The sequence below is a fragment of the Pungitius pungitius genome, chromosome 18 (genome assembly GCF_949316345.1).
Source record: "Pungitius pungitius chromosome 18, fPunPun2.1, whole genome shotgun sequence".
In the NCBI taxonomy this organism is placed as follows: Eukaryota; Metazoa; Chordata; class Actinopteri; order Perciformes; family Gasterosteidae; genus Pungitius; species Pungitius pungitius.
Window position 1 is genome coordinate 1746031 of NC_084917.1, and position 15294 is coordinate 1761324.

Below are 15294 nucleotides of genomic sequence, written 5' to 3' on the forward strand. Positions count from 1 at the left end.
GGGCATTGTAAAGTGGAGTGAATGGTCCTTCACGTCCTTCACGTCAAGATAAGAAGTGTGTTTCAAGCAGATCCCCCCCCCCCCCCCGCCCCCGCCCTGTGGATGGTGGTAACTTTTGGTGTAATGACTGGTTGAGGTAAATGATTGCTGCTCTCAGTGTCGTCTTACCCTTTTGTCTCGAAGGCAAATGCCTTCTCTTCACGGAGGGGAGGGGGGGGGGAGACGGAGCCGCTCCCCAGGTCGTCATAGCAACGCTGTGTAAACACAGCTGCTGGGACGAGTATCTGATGACGTTTATACACTTGTATGGAGGTGAGACACTTTAATTAAAACAAAGATAATGACACGAGTTCTTTCAAATGTATCAAAAAGATGTATCAAACGTTGGTTGATTATGTTGATTGATTACGTTGATTGATTTGGGACACGTTGTTTGGGTGCATCTTTAACGCAGGGAGTGACTCACCCCGCGTGACTGAGGGTTAATAGTGAACATTAAAATATAATATATTAAAATCATAGGGGAGGGGCGGACGTTACGTCAGTGTCTTTAATTGATATCCAATTAGGTTTGTTTCCTGGGGGGGGGGGGGCACAATGACCCACTGTCACTGCAGGGTGCGTTTGTCCAGTAGACAGAGAATAGAGCGTGCTGTACAGCAGCGTGCATGAGGGCATCATTATGGAAATGAAGGGGCAAAGGCGGAGTTACTTCTCTCTCATGCGTGACTCGTGTTGCATGTTGATACAACGTGTGCGACGCTTCAAGCCTCTCGTCAATTGTGACACACTTGTGACTAGACAAGATTCACATTGAGCAACAATCATTATCAGATTTTGATGGAATAACAGTGTGCCAGAAAATAGCTTGGCATTTAAATGTATTTCTTGAACATCACACTTATAATAACGTCTGTTTATTTCGTTTTCACCACGAAACCCAGTTCCAGTGAACTCGTGAACGGTTTCTAAAATAAGCTCGTCCTGTTGCAACTTGATTATCTTTTGTTGAACAGAAACCAGTGGAACCAGTTCTGGCTGCTGGTGTTGACACAAAGAAAATGGAAACAAGAGAGAAGAGTCACAGTGGTTATCACTTCTCAGGTGGTAGCGCTCGCTGTGCTCCCGGGGTCACATCAGTAGATATTCTACCTCACAAAGGGTCCAAGGTCCATCCTGCTTGAGATGCATCTGAGTCACGTTTAAGTATTTTAGGAGTGTCTGTGTCTGCTCGATATGTTCTCCTTCCCTCTGGAGGAAAACGGCGACCTCTGCTGGTTCGCTTTTTGAAATGCAAGTGGACGTATGAGGAAGAAACACACTTGTCTTCAAATATCAAGTAGTGAGTATTTTTAATGAGAAGTGTATTTCATTTAAATATTATTTCCTTTACATTTTGATTCGTTGGCATGAATGAGAAATCTTCTCGTGATAATCCAACATTGTAAGACACGTCAAAGAAAGACACCTGCTGCTGTGAAGGCAACGACAGAATCACAAGCTTTACTTTCACCGTCGTATCACAAAGGTTATTGTCCTTTTGGGCAGAACTCCTCCACTAAGTGCATCTCAAAGACAGTTGGATTAGTATTGCGCCCACGTACTGGCGTGCAGCTAAAAGGCCGCCAATCATGCGTGTGAGCGAAGGATCAGAGGCGAGGAGCGAGAGAGGGACAACGTCCCTGCTAACGTTGGTGTATAATCACGCCGTCTCCCACCTGCTAAAGAACTAGACACTCTGGTAAGAACGAAACATGTGTTAGTCATGTCCGTAAACTGACCTGAGAGAATCCACCATATCTTTACACAAATAAGGTGAATCTCCAGACTGAGAACTGGCGAGAGAGAGAACACATCCAAGCTGGAAACATCAAGGCGACGGGAAGGTCAGACACGGGGGGGAACGAGGGGCTCGCGTGGTGCCGGAGGCACAGCGGCGACCCGAAGAGGCCGCGAGACGACGGGAGATTCGCCGCTCTTCAGTCTTTCCTCCCTGCGGCGTGGCCGGAGGCGGTGGGCGCGCTGTGGGTTCCCCCCAGCCGGTCCCAGTGGGAGAAGAACGGGGCGAAGTTGGTGCCGGGCCGCTGGTGGTGAACGTTGTGCATCGGCGCGCCGCCCCACAGGCCCAAGGGCACCAGCTTGTGCATGGCCCAGGGGAAGTCGTAGCCGCAGTGGTCCTCGGTGGAGATGTAGATGTTGAAGACCATGAAGCCCCACGTGGTGAGGCAGTGGCACCGGAGCAGGACGGGGTCCACCGTGGCCCAGAACCCGACGTTGAACAGCTCCCAGCCAGACAGGTACTGGGTGACCAGGCTGAAGGGCTGGTTGTACTGGTGGTGCACGGCGTGGAAGGTGCGGTACAGCCACGGCACCCGGTGGTGCAGCAGGTGCCACAGGTAATACTGGAAGTCAAAGACCACCGTGCAGCCCAGGACGCCCAGGAAGAAGCTCCAGAGAGTGGGCGCCTCGACGGGCAGCGGGGTGGGCGGCCTCCACAGCCACTGGGCGACCGTGGCCGGGAAGATGTAGAGCAGATGGTTGCGGATGGTGACCCCCAGGGTGGTCCAGATGTTGGGCCAGGTGACGGCTCCCTCGGGACGGAGGCGGTAGCGGCCGATGCAAGGCCAGGTGGGCGCCAGCAGGTCGAGCAGGGTGTAGACACCGACCAGGAGGAAGTAGGTGGTGACGGAGAGGACCACGGGGAACAGAGGGCTACTCAGGAGGTCGTGGTGGTTCTGGCGGAGGTAGTCCCAGGCGGGCTGGAGGACCAAGCCCTGCGCCTGGCCCCCGGTCACGTTGTCCCCGCCCGACAACATACAGGACAAAGTTCTGAGTAGACTCATCGCTTACGAGGCTTTTTCCTCACCACCCACAAATAAAGAAGAGGTTTGTGGTTGAGAAGATCCAATCAGCTTCCTCGTGTACGTTGAGCTACAGCAAATTGCCTGATGATGTTTTGCCAAATTGGACCAGTCTTTGCCTCTTATGTATGGTCAAGCCCCACCCCCCTCGCCCCCAACCTCCGCTTCTTTAAAGAAGGCGCTCTGTAAAGGCCTTTTTTTTCATGGACAACAAGGACCGCAGCAGCTCTCATTCCTGACTCACATCATGGGGAGCGAGCTTCCGCCTGCTCGTGGCTTTGACTTTGTGACCAAAGGAAAAAAGGACACAGAGCTGCACGTTAACATTAACAGGATGAAAACATGACGTTGATGTTACATTGAGCGCTTGATTCACTGCTGCACGTTAACAATCTGCATGACATCTTTGTCTATCTCATATCTTTAATGATATGCAAATAAACACAGACACACACAAACACACACACACAGCACGAGCCCAATAGAGCCATTAATCATAGGAAAGCTGTCAAATACGACATGAATTCAAAACCGCTTTCTTTCTGATTTGACTTGGCTCGTTGCTCAGAGTTTGTTTACAGGAAAAAGACCAGCGCTCTCACTTCATTGGGGAGACAATCGTTTCATAGAGAGCGGATGTTTGGATAAATTCCACGTGCTTCACAGTCAGACATCAGGTCAATCAACTTCATATACTTATATTTTTACTGCTGTCAACCACGTTTGTTTCACTTCTATCGGACTGAACAGCAGTGTGTGGGAAAATATTTTTTATCTGCTCCACCAAATTTACTAATGTGTATTTTAAATCTAAACAAAACTACTTTGCAGATTCAGATATTTATACAATGTATGAAATTAAATGTGCCATTGTGTATCATGAGTATTTTTTGATATTTTGATTCTTTACAAAGGATCAAACCTCAGTGGAAAAACATGACGCTCAAAGTCTGTTCTCAGGGGAACTCAATTCTATGAGGGGCCGTTTAGGACTTAACTATTGAGACACTCTCACACGTACTAATGAAACACTCTTGTGTTCGCTAGTGAAATGCTCTCACGCACACTCACACATACACACATGCATACTCTGTAAATCTATGCACGTGCATATATAAAACATTATACATACTCGTCTTAAACACTTACATATGAGAAACACATGAAATGGTTGAAATGAAATGCTTACATGCATAGAAGTTAAACATTTATAAGTACTGTATCTTTCTGAAACACTCATGCATGCACATATGAAAAGGTTGTATATATATATTGTTGAACACGTATACATGCATAACTTAATCTCGCAAATGATTACAAATAAATAACATGTTTAGATACATATGCAAGTGGTTTACATATAAATGTAGAAATGTTTCAAATATGTATGTATGTATACATTTTTCAGTTATAAATATGTATGCTCTTACATGAGAAGTGTTTCACAAGAGCATCTCGCTAGTAAACGTGAGAGCATCTCACTAGTAAATCTAAGAGCATATCACTAGTGAACATAAGAGCATCTCACTAGTGAATGTAAGAGCATCTCAATAGTGAACATAAAAGCATCTCACTAGTGAACGAAAGAGCATCTCACTAGTGATTATAAGAGCATCTCACTAGTGAACGTAAGAGCATTTCACTAGTGAACATAAGAGCATCTCACTAGTGATTATAAGAGCATCTCACTAGTGAACGAAAGAGCATCTCAATAGTGAACATAAGAGCATCTCACTAGTGAACATAAGAGCATCTCGCTAGTGAATATAAGAGCATCTCACTAGTGAATGTAAGAGCATCTCACTAGTGAACATAAGAGCATCTCACTAGTGAATGTAAGAGCATCTCACTAGTGAATGTAAGAGCATCTCGCTAGTGAATATAAGAGCATCTCACTAGTGAACATAAGAGCATCTCACTAGTGAATGTAAGAGCATCTCACTAGTGAACATAAGAGCATCTCGCTAGTGAACATAAGAGCATCTCGCTAGTGAATGTAAGAGTATCTCACTAGTGAACATAAGAGCATCTCGCTAGTGAATATAAGAGCATCTCACTAATGATTATAAGAGCATCTCACTAGTAAACATAAGAGCATCTCACGCTTCCACATCCATGTATAATGGTTTATATATGTGCGTGCATAGGTTTACAGAGTATGTATGTGTGTCTCACTAGTGTGCATGAGAGTATTTTATTACTGAACGTTATAGTGTCTCTGTAGTGAAAGCAAGAGTGTCTCAATAGTTAAGTCCTAAACGGCCCCTCACACTATTCCGAGCTTTCAGTCACACACACGATCTTCATCAGCTGATGGAGTTTTTGACACTTTAAGCCCCTCCCTTAAACTGACAACTGACCAATCCCAGCCATCCTTAGCAATGTAGCCAGGCGCTCATTACCATCGAGCTTTACCGTGTCGGGATTTCCCTCAAAGTTTAGACAAGAGTGTTGAAATAATTTAAGTTAGCTTGGCAAATTCCAAAAAAAGCCAGCACCGTTGAAGAACCTCCTCGCAGCTCAATGGACAACCAATCAACAAGAAGTACTTTGTTAGCTCCAAGGTAGGATGCTAACGACCAAGCTAGCTAACGTTAGCTTAACACGTTAGCAAACAAAAACAAATTGATTTTCATGATCAACTGTCTGGATCAAACCATCGATCAGGCGTGCTTTAAACTTATATTTCATAGATAATGAAAGTTACGTGAAATGTTATTAACTTAAAAAGGTATCGTAACGTTAGCTTAAAAAACATTAATATATTGACTAGCGTTGTTGTTCCAGCAGTCATTTCTCTCTACGTCTCGCTGATGTCTTGGAACTATTATTCCAGAAATATGATCTTATTTCCTTTGTAATATATTGTTGAAAAACGCTGTGTTGCCAAAGATTGACAGGCCTAGCAACAGTAACCAAGGGGGGAGGGGTTCAGAGACACGTAGCCTTAAAACAGGAGGTTCAAAGTTCATTCATTACATTGGATACTCTGGAAACAGGGTAGATTTAATTGCCAAAACTTTATCGTTGCTTTACATTATATACAGCCCGTTGGAGAATATGTTCCTCTTGGAGAGGAACAAACTACATTAGTGGCCAACAGGAATGCATTGTAGAGAATTAAAAAGCTTCACCATGGTGATCAGCACACTCTCTGGTACCACTGATCGACCAGCAGGGGGCAGTAGACGTCTAATCTTCACCAAAGACACAGACGGACCTTCAAGAGAAATACAACTGGATTTGAATTTTTTAATAATCTTAATCTGATGCGTCCTCGTTTACACACCCCAGGTATTTTAACTAGTATACATCACCATGACACTTCTGATGTTAATTACTGCATAAGGCATTTCTTTTTTTGTTATATAGGTTTTCTCAAATTGAATGTATGAATATGAAAATGAGAAAAAAAAATTAATCAAAAATACATACAGTTATAAGATTCAGAGGTTTTACAGAATTAGGGATTTGTAATAAATATAACTCAATTTATTTTTGTAGTAATACAAAATGATGAATAAATCAAATGAATGATATAAAAAGTTCCTTAGTAAAAATCTAGACAGGAAAGAAAGAAACATGGATAAAGAAGGAAACTAACTGAAAGAAAAAGTCCTGACAGGAAGCAAAAAAGACCAGAATCTTACATCTGACCATGTGACCACTGATGATATTTTCTGTGCGCAGCTGTTGCAGTGGAGTAACCCATTGATTACAGCGACATCGCAGAGGTCGATGATTCATTCACAACACGCGGCGAGACTCTTCACATTAAGCCTGAGGCTCCATCCAAACCCAGAGGAGGACACCATCTAAAATAACCATCAGTGTGACGCAGAGTATCGACCCTCTCGAGAAACGCCGTACGGCTGTTTGCGGGTTGTCAAACACGATCAGGGAGAAGGCCCCCCCCCCCCCCCCATCCCAGCCACAACGATCAGCTGTTCGATTGGACCAAGACGGTTGCAAACCATCTTTTGGTGTCGCGTCACCACTTTCCAGACAGGTGTTGGCAGTGTGAGATGTAGAAGTGGAACTTCTATCGCACGGCTCGGGGTCTGGGGAGACGATGACATGGTGTGAGACTCCCCCCACCTTCCCAGGGTTGAGAGGGGGGGGAGGGGGTGGTCACCGATCTGATGAGCTCGCCGCCGTCCTCCAGCTCCGCTGTCCAGCTGCTCTCCGCACTTCACCGCTGGGTTTACATGTGCTGTGGTTACTTGACCCAGACACACTCTTCACACTCTGCTTTCTCTATTTTGTTATTAGTTATGTTTTGTCTCAGAATTTAGACATGAGTGAGATGTGATCAACGTTGATGAGCTGAGAGGGTAAATCAGACCTGATATCTAAAATAAGCGTTTGGTGTGACGCGAGGCTTCGTGGGTCCCCGTCCTGCACAACACTTAGCAGCTGTGAGGGGAAAAACGGTTTCGTCACCTTAACAAGTGGAAACTTCTGGGCTCCACGGCTGCGAGCGGAGGAGGAAAAAGTGTCAGGAACACCTGATGGCCAACGTCCCTCAGGGGTTGTCTTCGGGGGACACAAGAGGGACAGAGAAGGGACAGTGCTGCGTGAGAGAGTGTCATCACCTGATGACAACGTGACGGGTTCCGGTCCCACGGTGTGACGGCGAGGGCGGGGACAGCGTGCAGGCCAAGATCTGATGTGTTGCACTGATGTGAAGTGGAGCCACGGGCCGCCTGGGATGGAACGACAATAACAAAGCAGAAAATGTATCGACAACTCATGGACACGCCAGATGTTGTATCTTATTTATTTTAGATTAGGCCTTAGGCTGAATCCATTCCACGTGCTACACATCTGTGCCACGAGGAGGCCTGAGCGGAGCAGACTGTCCAACGCTGCTGCAGTCAAAAATTGGCCCTTGGTGCTCGGAACATTTTACAATTTCAAAATATGTATATCAAATTATATAATTAGTTATAATATGTTTTGTAATAATTTGTCTGTATAAACTTCACATTTTATATATTGCATTTCCTCAATAATAATAATACAAATAAGGTTGGAGGGGATAAGCTCAGTATTGCTGGAGTGACCTCTGGGATGCAGCTGATGCGGGCTCATGTGTGTGAAGGCCCCACATCGCCGAGGGCCTGGTGGATACCCGGGGGGGGGGCTCCAGCGTTACACTGCTGCGTGTTTTGTTTTCTAGTCAGCAGCCGTGATTAATTCCTGGAAAGAAAGATAGAGTAACCATGGCCCGTCTCACCTGTGGAATTAATTATTGGCTGACGTAGCCCCCCCCCCCCCCCCCCACACTGGTGAGATGACAAACAAGCCGTGCCGCGCGGCGTCGCTGGTCACAGTCGAGCGGGACTCTAACCAGGTAAGAACGCCACAGACATTCTGCCTCCTGTCAGACGAGTGGTGGAATAACCCGATCTCTCCTGCAGCAGAATGCCGAGCCAGCTGGAAGGTGCCATGGACGCCCTGATCACCGTCTTCTACAACTACTCCGGGAACGACGGAGACAACTTAAAGCTCAACAAGGGCGAGTTGAAGGAGCTCCTCAACAGCGAGCTCACCGACTTCCTCACGGTACAGTGGACGCTTGTTGTGTGTTTGACCCCCACCGGCTCAGTATCCCGCAGGAGCTTCATTCAGGGACAGCTGATCATAGCCCTTCACTTATTACACCTATTATTACGTTTTAATAACCACTTGGATACTTTTTTCATGTTTCAAACTCTGTTTCAGACTTGTTCCAACACAGCAACAGCTTTGGTGGCTTTTTTCATTATCATATGTATTATTCCATAAGAAATGCCAACTAACAGAATAGTAGTTCTATTAGTTGTATTAATAGTTTATTTTTTTAATTACAAAAGTAATAATAATGATCTTTACTTATATTTATTTTTATTTTATCATTTATTTTTATTATTTCTTTAAACACATAGAACGCAGCATGATTTAAAAACAGGAGACTAACAAAGCAAAAATGATTAAATAAAATAGATATAAAGTAAAATAAGAACAAAAAAACATGAATTATAAGGTCGGATTCATTTTATTTCAGGTTCTGATTATTTTTCTTGTTTTGTGTCATTGTGTGTTGGACAATAATCATCCTTATTCATTCATTAAGCTCTTGTTCTTAATGCTGACAGATTTACACTGACCCCAGAACAGCCCCTTATTGGGAACTCGTTGACCCTTGACCTCTACATGTCCCTCATCTCCTCAGTGGATCCCAGTGACCAGCAGCACTTATTGTAATCCACTTATTACGCTCCTGGGATGGAGCCACCTTCTCTCCTCGCTCATCGCTATCCCGCCGTCAGGGTAAACCGCCGGCGGGAGAAGGACGGAGGTTGTTTAATTAGCCCCTTAACAAGAACATACATATTTATCTTATTTTTCTTCCTCATGCGGATGAGAGGCCTCAGGTGCTTACGCACACACTCATCATCATCATCATCAGTTGCCCGTATCGCCTCCAAATATAGACGCTTACATGATGTCATCACGTCCCCCCGAGACACGGTCACCTCTGAGAATAGACGCATTCGCCCTCAGTTTCCTCCGACACTTCCAAGGCCTGTTAAATTAATGAGTGTGTGTTTGTGTGTGTGCGCGTGTGTGTGCATTCTAGTTTCAGTCTTTGTGGGTGGGAATTGTTCACTGAGAGAAATGCAGGATTTGGGGCCCTTGGTCTTTTCATTTCTCAGAGTCTCAACTTTCACAATCAACACAAATCTTTGAGTCATTTTGAGGATTTAAAAATGAAAAACGACAGAAAAACAAAAACATCAAAACATACATAGACTTAGACTTGTCCCATAGTTTGCCCTCAGTGTGGACTGGATTTTTAATTTGTTCGGGGGTCCGGCGGAGTGAAAAGAAAACGTTGTCTTGCCTTTCGATCGGGGGAGGAGACGAGCGAAAGCAGTAAATGACGTGTGTGTGCAGCAACATCGCTCGCTAGGAAGCTACCAGAGGTGTGGACTCGAGTCATGTGACTTGGACTCGAGTCAGACTCGAGTCATGAATTTGATGACTTGAGACTCGACTCGACAAAACGTACAAAGACTTGCAACTCGACTTGGACTTGAACACCGATGACTCGTGACTTGACTTGGACTCGAGCCTTTTGACTCGAGAAGACTTGATACTTCCAATGAAAACTGGGGGAAAACATTTTCACACGGCCGCGCCGCTCTGTTTATCTGCATCTGTCAAAAAATGTGCGCCACCTGTATGCAGAGAGCGAGCGCTGCCTGCACGACATCCAATCACTGCAGTCCATTTGACCGTTTCAACGAGACAGCTCGTTCATGGTTACAAAAATCGGGATTTTTGAACCCGGATTCAGACTCCGATGGAAATCCTCGCCAACATTATGCCAACGTCCGTTTTAAAGTAGTGTAATGAGCTGAGTTAAAGTTATTAGTTAATCAGTTATGCAGATGTTGCATGTGTTCACGTTATGCTCCGTTACCAGCTGTAGGTACGCGAGACAACCCGAGTTTTGTGGGTCCGTGTATGCGGAAGTGTTCGTTCGGCGTGGTGACGGCCAACAGTGACCGAAGTTGAGTTGTTTTATATAAATAAATGCAGCGGAGTTGCAAGCCAGTCATCGCCTCCTTATTTACGCTGCAGCATTGGGGTGAGCGTTACAGTACTATAACACAGTCACAGTCGATCCACCATTATCCTTCCCTTCGTAGTCTAGGTCTGTGAGGCAGCGCACCATCACCCAGGGTTCCCCGTCCCCACTATAATAAAAGGACTTGAATTGACTCGAAAATAAAATGTTACGACTTGTGACTCGACCTGAGACTTGTTGGGTTTGACTTGTGACTCGACTTGGGACTTGCTTCGTCTTTGACTCGACTTGACTCGGGACTCGAGGGCAATGACTTGAGACTTGCTTGTGACTTGCATAACAATGACTTGTTCCCACCTCTGGAAGCTACTGCCACCTCCTGCCACCTCCCACGTAGAGACCCAGAAGTTTGAATGAACCGTGTAGTCTGAGAAACACAGGAGAATCGTCAATAAAGAGACCTGTTTTTGTTTCCCCTTCTTCAGTCCCAGAAGGACCCGATGCTGGTGGAGAAAATCATGAACGACCTGGACTCTAACAAAGACAACGAGGTGGACTTCAACGAGTTCGTCGTGCTGGTGGCCGCGCTGACTGTCGCCTGCAACGACTTCTTCCAGGAGCAGAAGAAGAAAAGCAAGTAGAGGAAACCAGCCGAGGACCAATCGTTGGAAAAAATCCCCCCGGCCCCCCTACATTAAAAAGAAACATGCAATCAATGTCCCATAAGTTGAACCATTCTGTAGAGTGTCATTTTTCTGTTGGAGTAGTGTTTCTAATTAGAAAATACAAATAGAAAACGTGGTGGTGTCGTCCTGTTTTTTTGTGTTTGCAGCTCAGCGACAATTTAACATTTAAAAACAGGACTGTTTTGTGTCTTTCTTCTCCGTGCACTGGTGTGCATGTCTTTGGGGACGTTGTCTTGGTCGCATGGTACTTTTAGTCGGAAACATTTCTGTCCCTCGGCTGTCTCGCCTTCAGGCATTGTCCCCAGAGGTCAACGCTAATAATGAAGATCATAATGAGACGAAATCTAAGGCACAATGTCGTTCATCCTTCCATTCATTGATCACCGTCCCAGTACCACGGACCACATGGTTCCAGCAGCCAATCAGAGACCACATGGGTCCAGCAGCCAATCAGAGACCACATGGGTCCAGCAGCCAATTAAGGACCACATGGTTCCAGCAGCCAGACGGGGACCACATGGGACCTTGGCAAGAAAGCAGTGAAGAAAGTGAAATCAAGTAGGCTTTTTAAAAAATAGAAAATTGTAGGGTTTTTCTCTCACAGAAATTGACATTTCTCTCCGCTGTCGAAGGAAAATGACATTGTTGGCGCTCGCCCCCATGAAAACGTGATCAAAATTGGAAGCCCATCTGGAAGAATTCAGCCGAACGACTCCTCTCGTTCTGGTAGATTTATTTGTCTGATCACAGGTCTGACTGCTGAGTTTGCAAAGGCAGGAGCAGTTCTGTCGGCCCGCAGCCCGCAAGAACCACTGACTAACATCAGGAAGAACATTGCGTTGTGACCTTGTTGGATATAAACTAGCGTCGAGGAGGAGCCAGTCCTCCCAATCACATCCAATGTGTGGTCTCCTGAACTTAACAAAAACATGTGGAAACAAGGCCTGAGTGTGTTGTATGGTGCTTGGTGTGTCTCTTATCAGAACTGTGTCCGCTGATAATCATAAGCTCTTTCATAGTGCTCAGTTAGGGGGTCACAGTCTTGTCCTGGTTGAGGAGTGCAAGGTCAGGGGGGCAAGCAGAAAGTGCCAACCAGTCAGACACAGATCTCATAAGGAAGGGAGTTAGAGACGCACCAAGCACCATACAACACTCACGCTTTGTTCCTTATGTTACATTAATGTCAGGAGACCACACATTGGACTTGACCTGTGATCTGACAAATAAATCTACCAGAACGAGAGAAGTCGTTGGGCTGAATTCTTTCGGACGTCCCCAACCGGGCTTCACATTTCTGAACACGTCCGTTTGATGCATTCGTTATTTCTTTCTTTCACTGCCCGGTTGGCACTTTCTGATTTGCTTTCTGAGCTTGCACTCTTCAACTAGGACAAGACAGTGACTCCCTAAATGAGCAGTGAGAAACGTTTTTGATTATCCGCCACGACGCCGTTTGTCCGTGATTGGCTGTAACGAGGCGGCGGCATCACCTCGTTTCACCAGGAAGACGCCGAGCAGCAATTAGCTAATTTGTAAAAGGTTGCAATCAACCTCGAGTGTCGTTTGATTCTTTTTCAAAGCGGATGTTTGTATTGTCACACATTTGAAAGTGAGTGTCTCATCATTTCCTGTGAGCTGCCTTAACCCCCCCCCCCCCCGGATCCAAAAGTACCAGGCGTGTGCGTCTCCAAAGGCTGCGTGTGTGTGTCTGTGTCACCATGACGTGTTGTGAGTGTCGGCGTGGTAATTACTGCCGATTGAAAGATGCTTGCACCTGAAGTTCAAGTTTCCATTTTCCGTTTTATTCTTTAAGGGAAAATACAATGACTGCTCAATTTTTTACATATAAACAGTCAGAAGCTCTTTTATGACTCTGGAAGCAGGAAGCCAGAGGGAAAAAAAACTGAGAAAACTGATTAAAATATAGAAAAGATTGTGTGTGTGACATGTCAGATAAAAGAAGGACGGAAAGAAATGAGGATTTTGTGTCTCAAACAAACACCAAATGTGTTCCCTGGAAGAACTCATTTAGTCGTACGACTATGAATTAGAATTAGAATAGAAGCGTCCAATAAGGAAAGAGTGATGGAGGAGAAGAAAAACCCAAAGAAATCTTTCCTCCATCGACACACATGTAGCAGGTGTGTTTCTGTTTGTGTGTAAAAATACATTTCAGTGTCGGTCTGTCGCTGCTACCTGCAAATAATCTCTTTAGAAATATGCCTCCACCTCTTCTCCGCCACACGCTGTCCCTTCCTCAGCTTCGTCACGCTGTGCGTCACTGCTTGTTTCACAACTGGCTGTGAGTGTGTGTGTCTGTGTGTGTGTGTGTGTGTCGCAGTGGGTTGTGAGCATTTCGCAGAACACAGGTTACACACCCGGGTCATTTTTTTTGTCTCTGTGATGACTCCACAAACTGGAAAACAACAACAAGAACAATATTAAATAAGTTAAATAATAAAGAGGGCTGAGATGAAAAGTAAAGCGTTTACAGTGAAAAGAAAGCAAACCGGTCGACACAAATTACACAAAAAGGCAAATACACAGGAGAGCTTTGCGCTTGATTTGAATTAAAGATGACTTTTCTTTAAACGAACAACCTCAGAACAGAGAGGGGTGTCTGCTCAGAGGAGCCAAAGCTTTTCATGCAAAGATTTAAATCTTTTAAGCACAGGTTAATACTACCTAGGGCATACCGTTAGCGCTGTTGGCGCCATTAGCACCATTAGCTCTGTTTGCGCCGTTAGGTCTGTTTGCGCCATTAGCACCATTATCTATGTTTGTGCCATTAGCGTCGTTAGCTCTGTTTTTTGCCGTTAGCTCCGTTTGTGCCGTTAGCTTAGATGCTGCCGGCTCCCACTCTCTTATGCACCTCCAAAAAATACATTTTTAAAATGTTTTTAATTTATTTTTGCACATATTCTTTACAAAAACTAAACCATGGGTCGGTTTGAAGGAAGAAGACGACTAGCACAGCAACGCCGGAAGAGTGAAGAAGAAGAAGAAACCCCGTTGTGGGTCCGAGCACCGTCAGCGGCGCTGATTAGCGCTGCAGATGGAGGATGATCCGGTTATGAGGCGCAGCTCGCGGGGAGTACGATTCTCCACGGCTGCCTGCCTCACGCCGTAAAGCGGTGATCCCTCCGGGGATGACGACACACAAGCGGCTTCCTGGAAGCTCTGGTTGGCCCAATGTTCCCTCTCCCATATGGTGGGAGGGACATTAAGGTGGGCTAATGTCTCCTGTGATTCCCTCCTGACTCACTCGATGTGCGCCGGAGGAGAAAATAGATTTAATGGACATATTTTGAAGATAGGTGGTGAAGGTCTGGTGAACCTCTGACGACCTGAAGGCCGCTCACGGGAACACGAGCTGCACTCGAGTCGAACTCCCAGCGCACATCTCTCCGAGTTGTCAGATTGTTGTAACACTGAACAACTCGAGGTCCCGGGGTCGTTGCGGTTTTCACACACAGGGTCACACACTACACAACATGTAAGCTCCCAAATGTCAGCAAATGGGAAATGGGGATGAAGTCGTGTGAACGTTTTTTGTCGTCAACTGAAGTGATAAAAATACCAAACATACAGTTCATCCTGAGGAGGACGTGAGTGTCTTAGCCGCTAAGACACGCTAAGACTTAGCGGAAGAGAAAGCACGGTCAAGATCATCCTCTGGGGACCATGACTGTGGGTAAGTACGTTACCCACTAAATCAAATGATTAAATGAATATTTGCCTTCGAAAAAGAACGCGTTCTTAAATATAACGCACACAGAGAATAGTCGTCTCATGAGAATTAAAGTGATGTTTTATAGGACACGGATACACATTGAGTGTCTGTGTCTTGTGCTGATTGACAAAGAATCCATGATTTTGTCCTTCTGAAAGGTCAAATTCAAATGTCACGCTTGATTTTTCTCAACCTTTAGAAGCTCTAACTAAACGTCGTCATCATCATCCCAATCATCACACTTCTTCTGAGCAGCATCTCAGTCAAGATGAAATACAAAAACTATAAACTACAACGTAAATATAATACTCCATAGAAAGATTCTGTGCTTATGATCTTTAACTATCATGTAGTATTGATTTGATATATTTATTCGTCTGTGTTTTTGTCTTATTTTAAGGCTTCAACTCTTAAATTATTGTATCATTGGCGGCT

The 15294-nt window shown here is 45.2% G+C and overlaps 2 protein-coding genes across 2 annotated transcripts; one reads left to right on the forward strand and one right to left on the reverse strand.

The window, feature by feature from the left end:
* Positions 1-1333: 1333 nt before the first annotated feature.
* On the reverse strand, positions 1334-2949 carry ch25hl2 (cholesterol 25-hydroxylase like 2). Its single transcript, XM_037485021.2, has one exon. The coding sequence runs from the start codon at positions 2841-2843 to the stop codon at positions 1980-1982; it is 864 nt and encodes a 287-aa protein (XP_037340918.1). The 5' UTR covers positions 2844-2949; the 3' UTR covers positions 1334-1979.
* A 5238-nt stretch (positions 2950-8187) lies between these two features.
* On the forward strand, positions 8188-11192 carry s100z (S100 calcium binding protein Z). Its single transcript, XM_037485085.2, has 3 exons — positions 8188-8217; positions 8285-8429; positions 10926-11192. Exons 2-3 carry the CDS (start codon positions 8289-8291, stop codon positions 11079-11081), a joined length of 297 nt encoding a protein of 98 aa, XP_037340982.1. The 5' UTR covers positions 8188-8217; positions 8285-8288; the 3' UTR covers positions 11082-11192.
* Positions 11193-15294: the final 4102 nt, after the last annotated feature.